The 16135-nt window shown below is 42.0% G+C and overlaps 1 protein-coding gene across 5 annotated transcripts in view; it reads left to right on the forward strand.

Moving 5' to 3' along the window:
• Nucleotides 1-16135, forward strand: part of ltbp1 (latent transforming growth factor beta binding protein 1) — a 99578-nt gene that overhangs the window by 44138 nt on the left and 39305 nt on the right. For 4 of the 5 annotated variants that reach the window (XM_015362996.2, XM_015362999.2, XM_069179882.1 and 1 more), the window contains exons 9-11: nucleotides 4718-4795; nucleotides 9844-9966; nucleotides 13661-13828. In XM_015362996.2, coding sequence (XP_015218482.2) covers nucleotides 4718-4795; nucleotides 9844-9966; nucleotides 13661-13828 — 369 coding nt within the window. The remainder of the gene's footprint in view (nucleotides 1-4717; nucleotides 4796-9843; nucleotides 9967-13660; nucleotides 13829-16135) is intronic. The other variant, XM_015362998.2, reaches the window with a different exon arrangement.

Genomic DNA, 16135 nt, shown 5'->3' on the forward strand with positions numbered 1-16135 from the left:
GTTTCTGTTACAATAGAACAATACATCTGCACCTTCAAGAGCTTCCAAGAAAAGTAAAAACGTTTTTACAGCTTGAGACAGAAAGGAGTGAGGGGTGGGGGGGGGAATTATCTTACATAAAAGTCTGCATGTGCTGACTCACCCCTCCAGATACATCGAAAATCTCATTCCAGTAATTGGCTGTGTCTACAGAAACATTCACATGCTCCTCCACACCTAGCTGCTGACTCACTTCATCTTGTAAGATGGCCATCACTGCTGTGGATGAGCACTTCTAGTTCAGAAGTACTCTGGGATGTTCTGACAATGGTTAACCCATGCAGGATTATAATGAGCATTTATTCAGGGTGCAAGGCGAGTGCATATGGATTTTCTTTTTTTGTGAGGAAAATCTCCACAGTTTTACAGGTGGCAGTTGATTTCTTTTTTGATATGAATAATAATTAATGTCACATGTAAGATCACCTGGGTTGGCCCTTGAAGTATGTAGTTTTTCTGCTGTGTGTTCTTAGTTTGCATTCTTTTTTTTTCTGTTTGTGCCGCATCCTGTTCAGACCTGCAGTGTTCACGCAGTGCAGGTGCTCAGATGTGCTGTATATTTCACTAGTATGGCTCCTGCTGTTCCTAACAGGGTTTAATGGACTGGTTTTATTATTAAATGCCCCATGAGCCCAATGACATACAAGGGATTTTTGGTTTTCCCTTTGAAAACCAACAACTAAGGAAAACCTACTGGACTGTAGATTATAATCTGAAAATGAGACATATCATAGGATTTTCTGTTTTGAACCTTATAAATGACTATTTAAAGTTATTAAGTTTCTGATTTTCTTTCCACCTGAGCCCATAATTACTGTACTGGATTGGACTCATTATTTGCTGAATTTCACAGGTTTAAGCATTTTTGTTGTTCTTAAGAAGCTGGAGATTTAACGAGCTCTACAAAGGCTGCTGGACACAGGCCCTTAAGTGGCCAGAGCTGGGCTCCTCTGCCTTAGTGTGTTGTTTATTCAAGTATAAAGCTGTTCTGTCTGTGACACTGTCGTGTTTATTTTAGTAACATCTCTCCAAAAAACCCAAATACTTCTGTGCTTATTTCATTCCACATGGCTGTCTTTCACATTTAGTAGTTGGTACTGCTATTTTAATCTCGGCTGTTGCTCGGTGGGAGAAGAAGTGGTCGAGCTGGATACGCAATCAGTAATTTTGCCATTCTGCCTCTTCCCTCGGGAACTGGCTGGAGCTCCTCTGCAGTTTGTCTTTCTCCTTCTCGGAAGGGCGCCTGTTGGAATTCGTAAGGTTTTTTAATTGGGAAGCCTGTGCCGTCGCTGTCGCAGGAGAACTTGGAAATTGTACAAGATACCAGTATAGTAACCATTTCCCTCTTGAAATAGAGAAAAACCATAGCCCAACACTCCCGTCCCACTTGTGTTAAAATGCATACTGTTAAATGGATTGTTAAACAAAAAGCTAGGAAGCAGTCAAACCCTGATCTCACCCACTTTTTATACCTATACTGTATCTTAATATCACAGGTTTTGCTGACTTGCTCGCACGTTTAGTTTTCACATCCCACCTTCCACCCATCTGTGTCCATCAGCAGCGCCCTGGCTCATCCTTCATTACAACAAGGGGGGTTAGGAGACAGCCCAGTCCTTACTGATGGGCTTGTCTTTCTCCTCAGCCGGGTGACGTACCCCAGTAAACCTTGCTGTTGCATCACGCCTCTTCTCCGCCTTAATTAGGGTGTGACCAAACTGTTGAATTGTACAGCAGGCGCGATTGTGACCACTGGCCAGGCACGAGTTATTTCAAATTGCAGGATGCAAACACCAAACAGTGAAGATCCGTTGTCCCCTGCCTCTGAGATGACAAGCTTCTTCACTTTATTTTACTTACAGTCAGAGTCTAACCTGGACTCCAAAAGATAAATCCCTTTTAGACAGAACATACTGGACTGGACTTCAAACAGGAAATGCTTGGTGGAAACATCTACTCCTTTAAAAAATATATGTTGATTTGCCATTAGCCTTTTGACTATGTGCATTTCATATATTCAGTACCTGTTCCCACTGACTCCAGGTGACAGTATCACTTTAGCCAGCTCACCTCTGTAACTTTGTGAAAGGCTTTTGCAGTTGTGTTCCCTGGTTCCCATATCATGCCTGTCCAGCACTTGTTTTGTGTTTTGCCATGGTTTACTGTGCTGCGACCAGGCATACCACAGTAAAAAAGGTGGCAAAGCTTCGCTCAAGCTAGTTCACAGGTTGTCACATCAAGAGAGCATGATCAAGCGTGTGTTTGTAAGAATCCACGTGGGGTTGCAGTCCCCCAGAGGATAATGGAAAAATAATCTCCCTAAAGCTGGTACAGTACCTCTGCAGCTGTTACCATGGCAGCAGAATCAGGCTCTGGGGGAGCCTCTTGTTGGTTCCTTTTTCATAATGAGACAACTCTGCAACTTCTTTTGGAAAGTCCGTTCAGAAGGCACAACAAAGGAGCAGTGTTAGGTCTGGGGAGAGGAATGACCGGGATGGGAGTCTAATTTGTGCGGATAGAGTTTAAACCAGTTCATTGTGTGCTGGAGACAGTTCTAACCAGAAAATAAATTAGCTTACATGAAAACAAACACAGCCCTGTTACTTTTGTAAGGAATTGCCCTTTAGGTATTTATGTTCTGTTTAGCTTTATCTGCTCTAAGGCCCCTAGAGCCCTGTGTCCTTTTTTGTCTTTCCCAGAAACTAGTGTTTTAAATTAGCTTAATAATACCTTTCAAGCTCAAAGTGTGTGGCTTAATATTGGGCTTGTGGGATAGGAAACTCATTTAGCAGCTTTCAAGTGTGAGTCTGTATTCCCTTAGGCTTCCCCTCCCACAATGTGAACAAAGCTAGAATATTCATTAACAAATGTCAATACAGAGAAGCCAACTGATGTTAGGCTTCAAAATTAAATAGTTTGGTTACTTTGTTTGAATTGTTTGAAATTTAAATCTTTTGTAGCTTTTGTGTAGTTCAGTGATCCAATGAATGTACTGTAGTTCTTGGCTTTTAAACTATATAAGGTAGCATATTTGTGCTGTGCCCCTAAATTATTGTATGAACAGATTCCCATTTAAATATTTGATCCCAGAAGCTTAGGGAAACCAAAATCAATCAGTGGTCACTGGACCTGATTGAAAACAATGATGTTTGCTTTTATTCTCTGCTGTGAGCAGAAGAACTTTTGAGGAAACGGAAGACTTCTGTCAGGACACTTTTAAACAGAAGACTGACACTGAAATGCAGAAGGCAGGCACAATGTGGACACTGAAGCTTCCCAGAGGCAGGCTTAACTTAATGAGAAAAGCAGGATACAAGTGCATTACAGGGCTGCTCTTTGCAAATGTTTGTACGACATGCCGTATTTTACCACAGTGAACATTTTAAAGCTTCCAGTCAGAGTGCCTTTAGTTTTGGGCCAGAGGTGTGATAAGACTACTGAACTATTGTCACCCTTTCCCAGGCGAAAACAGCAGACATTGATGGGGGTGGTAACTACTGTCCAACCACACAAGCTCCATATTTCCCCTGTTTTGTTTTCGAGTTTCTTTTCTGCTTACCACCAGCAGTTCTCACCTGGGTTTCCTGGGATATGTACAGTACATGAATGTTGTGCCCTGGCGCTGTGACAAGCACAGCCCTTCCTGCCCCTGCTTGGATGTGAACCCGGTCACTCACAGCACCACTCCCTGGACAGGGAAAAAGTCCGCCAGTCCTCTGCTGCGGAGATTTACACTGTCTACCTTCCAGAGGGGGGAGACGTCACTTCTGAAACCCCCGGCACTCTGAGCCATGAAGGGTTAAAAGTGCTGCCCTTTTCTGTGGGAGCTCTGCTGACGCACAGGCAACCTCTCACCTGCCATGGCCACTGTGTCCCGTCTTCCCCTGTGAAAGATGAGATGGGGATTCATGGATAAAGCAGAGTAAAGTCTACTTGCGGCGCTCACAGAAAACACAGTCCCTGGCGTAAAGTACAGAGCAGTAAGGTGAAACCTGATATGACCAATGGCAAGCCATGGAAAAGCATAGTAAAAGCAGGGTGTAAACAAGGTAAAATCAGCAAAAAGGTGCATATTTACTGTACCATGGAAAATAAGAGAGTGGTTCTGCTTGGTTTCCTTAACGCCAGAGCTGCCTCTGTGATATAAAATGTTCCTGAAATTGCTGTTTTCACTATTTACACCCCATCAAAGACTCTTAAATGGTTATGGCTCACAGAGGGAGTTCAGTCATACAGTACATGGAAGTCATGGATAGTACTGAAAGGCCTTTCTGAAGTCACCTTGCTTCCTTCAGCTCTTTTGCATTGAGTTGGATTATAGGCTGGAGTGAAACCGACACACAGACCAAGGGCACTCCTGTTTCAGTTTGCTTGCATTTCATTACCAGTGACCCAGGGCAGTCATATTTCTTCTTCAGAGGCATGTCAAAGCAAAAACGTTGAGGTTAGGGACTTAGGTTATATGTTCTGCATTCAAGTATCCACAGTGTCTTAAGAAATAAAAACCTCTTAAGAATTAAAATGTTTTGGCGTTTTGTTAGAATAAAGGCTGCCCAACAAATTCCAAAAGTGTTCTTGTATTAATTGTCAATGAAGCAGCAGAAACGTTTTCAATGCTACTACATGTCCAAGAAATAGCTCTGTTCAAAATAAACAGCAGATATTCTTTTTTTTCCAGCCATTCCTTTGACAGGATCAAGACATGCAATAGACTGCCCCAAAGGATACAAAAAGATCAACACCACCTATTGCCAAGGTAGGAGCTCCAGGATATGGAGTGGAAACTATCCAGCAGCTGAAATGTTTGTTTTATTGAAATGCAATACGTGTGGTACACTGTTGGTCTTACAGTATGTGTGCAGGGTTGCCCAAAACAGAAGCACAAAAGAAAGATGTGTCACTATTGATAGAAAGTGGTGAGAGCGCTGCACAAACCTCTGTCCATTTGTCCTTTTTGTGTCTTTCCCAGAAACCAGTGTTTTCAATGAGCTTCATAATACCTTTCAAGCAGAGAGCGTGTGGTTTGATATTGGGCTTGTGGGATAGGAAACATCATTCAGCAGCTTTCAAGTGTGAGTCTGGATTCCCTTTAGGCTTTTTCCACCCATAAAGTGAACAAAACTAGAATATTCATTAACAAATGTTTGTTTAAGTCAGTCAATACAGAGGAGCCAACTGATGTCAGACTTCGAAATTAAATAGTTTGGGTACTTACTGACTGGAATTTAAATCTAGCTCTTCTATGGTTCAGTGACCCTATGAATGTATGAATGTAGTTCTTGGCAATAAAACTACACAAGGTAGCATATTTGTAGCTTGGTCCCTAAATTATTTTATTAAGTAATTCTTATTTAAATATTTGATCGCAGGAACGCAGGGAAACCCATATCGATGAGTGGTGACTTGTCTTGACTGAAAGCAGTGTCGGTACTGTTATTCATTCATGTCTACAGAAGTCCATTCCATTCTTTTTTTCCCGTTTTTTTTTTTCCTCTGTGTTGTTTGGCTCTTTGTCGCTCTTGTGCTGTGCCTAGCACCCTCTGCTGGGAGTTATGAACAACGTCTGTCAAGACTTAATCTCATTGCCAAGTCTGCCCACTGAGGGGAATCCAATTCGATTTTTCATTTCCACTGTTGTGTGCCAGCTGCCGTCTGTAGGCTCCCTGGAGTCACTTTCCTAGAAATCCATCAAATAACATTTTTTTTCTTTAGTGATCAATCCTGCTTTAGTTGGATTTACACACCAAACGCAGTATGAAGAGAAAGAACAGGTGCCACATTTGACTGATTTCTCTAATCTGTGTTGAATTTGGATATGATAGCTAGCGATGACAACAATGCATCAGGGCTGGCAGACAGACTCTTTCCTACAGTAAATCAGTGGTCTCACACGGCTGCGTTTAACCCCGTCAGACCCATGCTGCACTGCCCTGAAAATGACTGTTCAGATCAAAGTACAATAGATACCATACTTTAAAGACACATTATCCCTCGTCTTTCTTAATCTGCTTCTCTGCATCGGCAGCAGCTAACACACTGCTCCCAGTTCCGTGTCTCTTGTCGTATTTTAACGTGTGCTCTGCTGTGAATCGTCTTGGCTTGGCGTCTTGCGTACATCTCTGGAGGCACAGATGCCGTAATGGCATTCTCAGACAAATGGCCCCTCAGCTCTTACCAGCGGGGCGATGTCCTCCTTCAGCGGACGTTTTGGCCATCGCTCAGTAAAGTGTACGTGTCTGAGCTGACCGCCTGGCATCACCTGTGCAGTTTGAGCACAGTTCTGGGGGGAGCGTGATTTCTGAGCTTAAAGGAGCTGAAAGGAGGTCGAAGAAACCATACATAAAAAAGGCAGCAGTCCTTCAGAATCAAGTGTTGGAAAGAGATACACCTCAATCTGCTTTATATCTCACGAGACTGTTAAGAACCAGCTTGGAAAGTCTTATCAGTCCAGTGCAAAATGTTGCTGCACTGGAAGCAAAATTAAAACTTAAATTGGCCCCTTGGGAATGAATAAAGTATTTTGAATTGAATTACTAGTACTGTATTTTCAGCTTTAGCCATGGGTAGTTTAGATAGATGCTGCGATTCCATGTAATTCATTTTATCCTGTTCGCTGCTGTGGGTTTGTTTTTGATTTGCATTTTGCATAAAGACATGTATGGTCTGTGAGGAGGGGAGTGGGGTCACTCTCTAGCTTGAGAAGGGCATACAGATGTGGATACCTCTGGCTGTTCCATCTGGGGCATTTCGCTGAGGGGAGTGGCTGACCTGAAGAGGCAGCAAGAGCCTTAATTAATTACAATGAAACTTTCCACCAACATAAATATCTGATGTTGGTTGATATTAATAAACATAGGTGGAGTCACTGTATTTATTAATATGGGATCCCATCATTATTTCTTAACTAATAATTGGAGTTGAGATGCCTGAAGCATCTGTGCACAAGTTCGAGAACTCTGAATATAGTTGCCAAGAATCCAGTTACTTTCGTTTGTGGGTATTTATTCTTTCCTTTGTGTAATTGATTGCAGAAGTGCGCACGTAAACTCCTATCAGAAATGCTGAGGTAAATATCCAGCTGTTGATATCGGCAAGAATTTTATTAACCATCACTTCTTTATTGTACACGGTGTTCTCTCTTCTTGACAGCCAGAGTTAATCCATATAGCATTCTGTACTCTTTACCTCTTTTTCAGCCAATTAGAGGGAATTAGAACACAAGATCACAGCAGGAAGACATTTGGTTCATCTTGACCATTTGATAGTTAGTAGCTTATTGATCCAAGTGTCTCATCCAGATGTTGCTTGAAGGATTGCTGAGTATCAGCTTGCTCCATACTTCTACAACCCTTTGTGTAGCGATATGCCTCCTTTCCTAAATTTCAAACGATTCCCGGTGGCTGAGTCAGGCCCAGCTAGCATTGAGAGATTCCAAAAGGAGTTGGGCATGCCAGGTGAAACCTTTCAGCATGGTTGCCAGACCTCAGTACTAAATCTTGAAACAAAAAATATAAAACATCTGTGACCTCTTAGAAGCAAAGGAATCAATTTGTGTCAGTTTTTGGAATATATTTTACGCCTTTTTTTAATTACTGACATCTTAATGAATCCTCTGAATTTCTATCAGTGAAAGGTGCCATTACAATATTCTGGGGAATGATTAGCCATAAATGGATATTAGCTCTAATTTCTCATTTTACAGTGCTGGAAAGCTGTAAGGCTGAAAGGTGCTCTTTATAAATCAAAATGAGACTTCTGTCCCTTGTAGCTTTGTGATTGGTTGACGAGCTAATTAATATTCCTGGCCGAACCCTGTGCCCGACTGCTGCTCCACACTTTTATCCCAGCCTGTGGGGGGGGGGGGAGGGTTCTGATAGAAAAGAATGGCTGCTGACAGAGACAGAGGGCCGACCCGCAGCTGTAATGTATCCGAGCAGATCTGCGCATTAACGAGGACTGTAGGGACAAGGCTGCAGGTACAGCAGGACTCATCTGGCGCCAAGCAGGTTACAGAGGTTGACATCCCCCTCCTCGAAACCTGCTGTAGATATCTTTGGATTCTCCCACAGCAGGAATCCTGGCCCGCTGGAGAATGGTGTTCCTGTTGTGTGGGGAGGGGCACTGTGTGGAGAAAGTCATGGCCAAGGGTGCCCCAGAGGGGGAGCAGAGCTGTATGTGGCACAAACATGTACAGAATTTCACCAAATGGACTTTAGCTCTTTTTAACATGTAGACAAACCCAGCCAGTTCAGTACACTTGTTATTTGCACCCTGAACAAATACATTTTTCTTTCACATAGTTAGGAGACTTTGAGACTTATGGCCAGACTGCAGCGGGCCCTACTCAGAAACAAATCATCAGTCTGATACTGAAGTAAGTAAGGAGTACGTTTACCAAACAAAAGGCAGCAGGGTATCAGAACAATCTGTGGAAAACTTCCTCACAGTGCTGAGTAGTGGAAATTTCTTAATAGTATTCGAATGTTGTTCCTTACCTAATGACCAGCTGTGTACCAATGATGACACGTGCTAGGAAAAAAAACTTGAACGGGGACAAACTCATAAGCTGCCACTGCCAGTTTTATTATGAAGAGAAGCAATGAAATACTACAGATTGCAAACACCCCTGTTAGTCAGGGAGGTAATTTGTGCAACACAGAGGATTCTCATTATAACACCATTAATCATTTGCTTATTCAGCTCCCAGGGGCTGGCACATATCATACTGTAATTTGCATGCTTTCCAGGATAAATGCAGAGCACAGGGAATCGATCATGCCTTCATGTGAACTGCAGAATAAGGACAAGGAAATTATCACAGAAAAAAATCATTTCAGGGCTGTTAAAGCTGTGTGGTGCTGCCTTGGGTCATTTCTTGCCTCTTAATAGAGTTTGCTTCAGCTGCTCCTCGTAGAATGACACCATTAGAACAAAGATGGTTAAGATGTGCGATTTAAAAGAATGCTTTCTGCTTTGGGTTTCTTGAAGATTTTCATTTTCTGGATAGCCTTAAAATAAAAGAAATAACTGAGCCTTTCTTTTATTACTGTTCAAATAAATACTGTTAAACCTGGGTTTTTGAAATTGTGAGAAATATTTTGCTCTAATTATCTTTGTTTCTCATTCACTACAGCAGTAGAAAATCTTTTTTTTAAAAATAATTTTGGGGGAGGAGGATTCTAGTCCTGAGCTTCCCAACTCTGGAGCTCAAGTCCTGGGATCCAGAAGATTGAATCAGTTTAACTCTGGCCACCCTGAGCTACGAGCTAATGAGACCAAATGTTTTTTTATGAGACTGAAATCTATTGTTTCATGGTGTAGTGCTATTATTATTTTGTGCGTTTGTCAAGTGTTAATTTAATGACTGATCAATTACAGCAAACCCTCGGTTAAATAGGACTAATAACCTGGGTTCATTCCTGGGTCCGGGGTCCTGTCTGTGTGGAGTTTGTATGTTATTCCCATGTTCCTATGGGTTCCCTCTGATCCAAAAACGTGCTGGTGGGAAAATTGGACAACAGGCGCTGATGTGAGTGTGTGCGATTCTAAATTTATGTCTGTGTGTGCCCTGCGATAGACTGCTGTCCCATCCAGGGTGTGATCTGTGTCTGTGTGTGCCCTGTGGTAGACTGCTGTCCCATCCAGGGTGTTCCCTCCTTGCACCTGTTGCTTGCCGAGATAGTTTCCGGCTCTCCCATGATGCCGTGAATTGGAGGAAGTGGTTAGAGATGGAGGGACGGGGGAAGTGTGTGGGCGTGACAGTTAATAATAAGACCTTGTTCTGGTCTGTGGTGCTGTTTTCAGATATCAACGAGTGCCAGCTCCAGGGAGTCTGTCCGAACGGAGAATGCCTGAACACCATCGGCAGCTACAGGTGTTTCTGTAAGGCGGGCTTCAGGCCAGACCCCACGCTCAGCACTTGTATTCGTAAGTAACTGTGCGGAGAGCCCAGGCTCCAGTGTGCCATTCCTTCCTGCCTTTGCTGTCTTGGTTTTTGTTCCACACACCCCGTGAGATAAATCACTTTAAGTGTTCTTAAAGAATTAATGACTATTCTGTGCCCAGTGGTGTTACGAACACAGCCTTTCAAGTGAAGAGTAAGGTAGGAGTGGCAGTGTGTAATTAACTGAGAGTTACACAGACTGTAGGATTCTGAGGTCAACAGATGCATTTCATCAGGGTCGTCCCGTACAGCAGGTGTCCCCAGGTAAGGACAGACTGACAGAAGGGGGAAGGCTGGGGTTTCCCATCGGCCCTTACCAGTCATGGCCTCCTAATAATCCCCCTCTCTGAACTGGCTTCATCACTCTGCCCTCCTCCCCACTGAGAGCTGGTGTGTGGGGAGAGTACTGTCGCATCATCCAGGTGGGGCTGCACACTGGTGGTTGTGCAGGGGAGACCCCATTACCTGTAAAGCGCTTTGAGTGCAGTGTCCAGAAAAGTGCTCTATAAGTATAAGCAATTATTAATTAATTAATTATTCATTATTATTGCATTGCATCTCTAGCTGTGCTCTACGAGACAGTACACCACCCGAACAGCCTCTTGGTTTGCAAAGCTGAAGCTGAAATTGGGATAACACAAGCTGTGCCAGCAGACCTTTTACATAAAGAATTTAGGGCAAATAGTCTGAATGCAAACCACACTGTTAGAAAAAATCCGGGGTAATGGCTCCTAATAAGATTTAACTTTAAATGTATTGGTAAACCATGTTCAATTTATCTTATTCCTAATAATAATAGAGAGGTCATTTATCAAGTGTAAATATAATAAGGGGTTCTGAGCTTTCCCTGAGGACAAGTAATGTAGTTGCTCTGTCCGTGTAGCAAGGGTACAGTACATTATTAAATCTACTTAGACCTGGAGAGATTTCTGCCTCTTACATGTTTAACTCAGTGCAGAATCATATTGCCTTGCCTGCCCTGCATGGATGCCTGATGTGACTGATGAGTTTTGACAGACCAGTCTCATTTGTTTTTCATCTTAACCCGTGGGCTGCTATTTTAATGGCGGACTGAAATTCAAGCAAGAGCTCGGTCTCGTCTGCGCAAGTTGTGGTTCTGAAATGTTTGACGGAGAGCCGCCTGCGGCTGTTTGCTCACGGCCTTTGGTGCCCTGATTAACGGGAATGCGCATGGACTTACTGTACAGGAAACTTGCGTTTGCCAGATTGCCACTGTTCGCGGAGAGCTCGCCGCATCGGTCTAGTCGCGCAGTGTCATTCTGAATGCGTGGGCTTCCACACAAGGCCTGGCTCTGGTTGCAGCTGGAATGTTTGTTTTCTTTCCTTAAACCAGAAATTATAGAGGTTTGCTCAGAAAAGGCCTTTCCCTTCTCAGCAGTCCCTTGTTGATGTGCTCGCAGAGGGGGGAGAAAGCACAGCTTTTTTTTCTGAGCCTCGGTTTTTCTCAGCCCTGTCCGTAAGCATGTCAAACGTCGCGAGCCCGAGCAGTGTGAAGAAGGGGCAGCAGTAAGAACGGGTGGCCTTGGCGGCGATCCAGAGCTGGTGGGCTCTGGGTGTGAGAGTGATTGCTGGTTGTCATGCACAATTTCCCGCATGTCTAAGATGTTAAGCAATGAGGTCCCATCACCATTTTCCTGGCCGTTTCAAGGACACATCTACTCAGTTGAACACTTTCTCCCATTTGTCAAAAGTTTTTTTGGCAAGACAGTAATACTGCAAACTCTTACCATTCTGATAATTGGACAACAGCGTGTGGAACGTCTCAGAACAGTACTTTAAAATCACTTATGCTTTATTTCCTTTTTGTGATTCAGCACAGGTTTCCAATCCATAGAATGTAGTAAGATGGAATATACTGTATACAGAATACACGCTTTTCTTATTTTGTCATACAGATAGACATACAGTAAGGAGAGTATTGGCAGGTTTAGAGCAGGAAACCCATTTTTCTTTATACATGTAAACTAATAATAACTTTATACATGTTTAGCTAATCTTTGTGTATTCATTTTAAGCATATATTTTACATAATTGTTTTGTTATAAATGTTTGCTCAAATTAAAATTTGTCCAAATAATCAGACAAAAATATGACTAAGAAAATAAAATTGACAATGACAATGGGTGCATTTGAAAACCATGAATCCAGGAAGCTAGGGTTTGGAAAGCTGGGGGGTGTAATTAAGTCACCGGTACTCTTGTGGTATATGAATTAGAAATGCATTCATGTATTGACATACAGTGTAGTAACTTTACAACAACCGAAAATCTGATTCAACAGAGTACTGGAAAATACTCCTTCCCTAATCTTTACAGTAGGGTCATTCGTCAAAGAGCTTTAATATGGAGATTTTGTTGTTCAGAACACAAAAATCACCAGGAGGTCCAGAAGTCTTACTGACTATTTTGTAAAATTATTAAAGTATCTCTCTTCTGCTTTGACCTTCTGTGCTATTAAAGTCCATTATAAGTAAATGTGAACAGGAGACATTGTGGTCTCAGACCTTGGTTTACACTAAAAACATGTCCTCATTACAGCTGCAATGCATGGTCCTCAAGACAGAATAGTGTACAAGAATCACAATTTAGAATGATTCAGTGCTGATTGGACCCGTTTCAGAACCAGTCACTCTCCTTCCTTCTCTCATCTGTTTCCAGCAAGCTCAGCCATGCAGTCTTACTGTAAATATGCAGTTTGTCTTGATCGGAACAAAACTAAATTTGTTCTTTCAGTATCCTAGAACATATTCATTTCCCAATGTTGAAAAGAGATGCATTGAAGTTTTTTTTAACAAACATGTTTCTAGCATCATTTCATGATCAAAAGCGTATGTTAGTTATCTGTAAATATCTGCTGGTGTCGAAAACTTTTTGGTTTCATCAGACTCCAGTTGCAGCATCTGGCCTGGTCTTAAATTCCAGGCCTTCCATGATTAAGACATGCAAACAGAGAAAATGTTAAACTGGGTGATGTCCAGGTCTGCAACATACAGTGGTGTGTATTACCAGCAGATGATGCCTTCTTCCAAATACTTTGAAAGCCACCAGGATTCACCTCCCAGATTAGTGACATCGTGAGCTCTGCCTTTGTCCCTTTAAGAGCCCAGCACTTCTGCCTTTCATATAATGATGTGTTGTTGTATTGCTTCAGTATCGATTCTTCAAAGAACACTGAAGCAGTATTATTCTACATCTTTATATGGACCATCTCTGCTTCACAGGGCTCTGTATTTCTGCTGCACAGCCAATGCATGCAATACAGTGACCTCTCTGTCTCCTTGCATGAACTAAGCATTGTTTGCTGGGTGTAGTCGGAATTCCACTAAATTCCTCAAGAGCGGGACTCTCAAGTCCTTACATTTAGGGGATTCGCTTCTTTGTGTAGCTTTTATATTTCCTTCTCTGAGTTTCAAAAATATATTTGAGAAAAGTGAACGGAAGTGGTCTCACTCCCAAGGCTATGTGGGGTGGTTTGCTCTTCTTAAAATATTTTTGAGAGCGTAACTAAAAATCTAGTCCAATCTGCTTTTTTTGGTGGGGTGAGGGGGGGGGGGAGGGGGGATTCTGGTGACGGGAACTTGTTTCTTATTTGATTTCTTGCTGCGTTTTTTCTTACATGTGTAACAACCTGGCGTACTGCCTTCCCTCCTCACTGCAGCCGATACTCCTATGGTCCATGAGGAGAAAGGCCCTTGTTTCCGATTTGTCAGTGCTGGAAAGCAGTGCATGCACCCAGTGTCTGTGCAGCTCAGCAAGCAGCTCTGCTGTTGCAGCGTTGGCAAGGCCTGGGGGCCTCACTGTGACAAATGTCCCATTCCCGGAACAGGTAAGCGCAGCCCCAGAACAAAGCCATCGACCCGCAAACAACACCAGAAAGAGAAACAGAGCTTCAGAAACACACCTGCAGTGTCCCGATTCACTGTCTTTAATTCATACTCTATGCACATCTTCCTCGCTGCATGCTCTGCCATTCTGCTAAGTTGTTGCTGACTGTGGTAAATTATGTCCATGTCATATTAATTTTTTCCTTGATTGCATCAACTTGAAATAAACTGCTCTTTCACGGATGGTCGTCTCCAGACAAAGATGATTTTTTGGAACGCTCCGAGAGCTATTGCCTAATCTTTTGGTACATTAGTGTAGCTAGTGGGCATGACTGTCCCACTTACTAATTTGTGGGTAGTTATTGGAGTCATGCCAGGGGTTTTATGCACTCATAAACGGTATAGCAAACTGTTGAACAAAGAATGTACCAAGGAGATAACGAGTATTTCATGTTGTTGTCTTTGTTGGGAACCCCACAGGTGGTCACAGTGATGGGATTGCTTATAGAATGTCAATCACAGCTCATCCCTGCAATGTTTATTGTGAAGGGAATCGGATATGAGGGTATGGGGGTAATGGAGAAGGACACAATACTCACAGCAGATTAGAAATCAACTCATGTTAGCAAAAGGTGACATTAAAGTCAGTGATTCATTCACATACACTTCCATTTGGTGTCTTTCAGTCTGTGAATGACCTTGAACCACTTAAAGAGCTTTAAAAGGTTTCACAGACTTCTGTTGTTCGTGTGCTTTGACACATTCCTGGACTGTTTCACTCACTCTCTTATTAAGAACAGCAGCTAGTATTCATTAATTGGTCTGTATGAAAGGAGAGATTACTCAGTAAGTTTGTTTTTTAGGGTGTTTCCAGACCCAGAAGGCCATTTGCTTTCTTAATTGGGAAATAAACTTGAGCAGACAGGTAGGATTAGGAAGGTGGTGTGATGCCAAGACTTTCTGTGCAGCGAAAACCTTTAGTGGGATGGCTTTCTTGCTATAAGGTTCAGATGTATCACAGGGAATTATCATTGTACTGTATACAAGCTGATATTGCTGCCCCCATTTGAAAATTACAAATAAAGTTATTTGGGTAAATGTAAGCATTAAATATAGCCATTATTTGTTTTTTTCTAAAACAAAACACTGTTCTTTCAAATTATTTGAAAAGTTAAATAAAAGACATTACAAGGATTGTAAAACAAACTTATTCAAACTGTATAATTAGTAACAAAGGGGCATTTTAAATTTATTATATAGTTATTTTCATCTTAAAAATGCTGTATGTGATTTTTCTTGAAACCACATCGATTCTTAGTGCTGATTTTCAACACACTCAGGGTTAAAATCAGTTCATTATTGACATGTTATAGTTTCTTTGTCAAAACGAATGCTGCCCTTCAGGGTCTGAAGACATTACTGCCTTTTCTTGTACAATTTTCTTAGCCGACCTTTGTAAAACATGACAGGACAGTATTCCATGTTCTTTTTCACCTGTGGAGAGTTTTATATCTTAATGAGATTAGAGACTGAGCTCACCTGCAGAATAAAGTGCATCATGTGAAACTCCAATAACTTAAATTTCAATTCAAAGTATAAATTCCAGCATGATAAATATGGGAAAAGTCTAAATTAAGGACAATAAATACCATATTTAAGCACATGTTAAGGAGCACTGATTTTTTTCTTAAACAAAGATGTTTACACAAAATGTAAGCAATAAAATGCATACACAATGTTGTAAATATTATAAAATTACACACAGCAAATCATTTAGGATGCATTTCTTGAAATGAGCGTGTCCTGTTCAGACAACACATACCTGACAAAACACATACATACAATAGAATAATGTGTTCCTGCTCTCCATCACTGCGATTTTCTTAAATCTCTTTCCTGTTCAGTTCCTCCGCCATGCTTTGACCTTCGCAGAACTTTGGAATGTGAATGTCTGAGGATGCAAGTTTGCTTTTTTGGATTATAACAGCAGGTGGAATGCTCCTTAATTGAAGCTTGTGCAATGTGCAGGCAACAATTACTCAGAAACCTGTGGCTCCGCAGAGGCGTCTTCACCACATTTTCCCTGATCCTTTCCAGAACTGAACATATTCACTTAACATATCCTTTGTTTGCTTGCTTGACTGGTCTGACAATAGCACTTAAAGTGCTGTGGGACTTTCAAGAAGGCCTGTCTTGATTGCTAAAATCTCAGCTATTTCATGCTTAGTGTGCTTTAATGAATTCTTTATCTTTCTCCGGTAGGTTTAAAATTGTGGTTTTAGGATCTGGCTTAGTTTCCTATACATTCC

Source organism: Lepisosteus oculatus, chromosome 17 (assembly GCF_040954835.1).
Source record: "Lepisosteus oculatus isolate fLepOcu1 chromosome 17, fLepOcu1.hap2, whole genome shotgun sequence".
Classification (NCBI taxonomy): domain Eukaryota; kingdom Metazoa; phylum Chordata; class Actinopteri; order Semionotiformes; family Lepisosteidae; genus Lepisosteus; species Lepisosteus oculatus.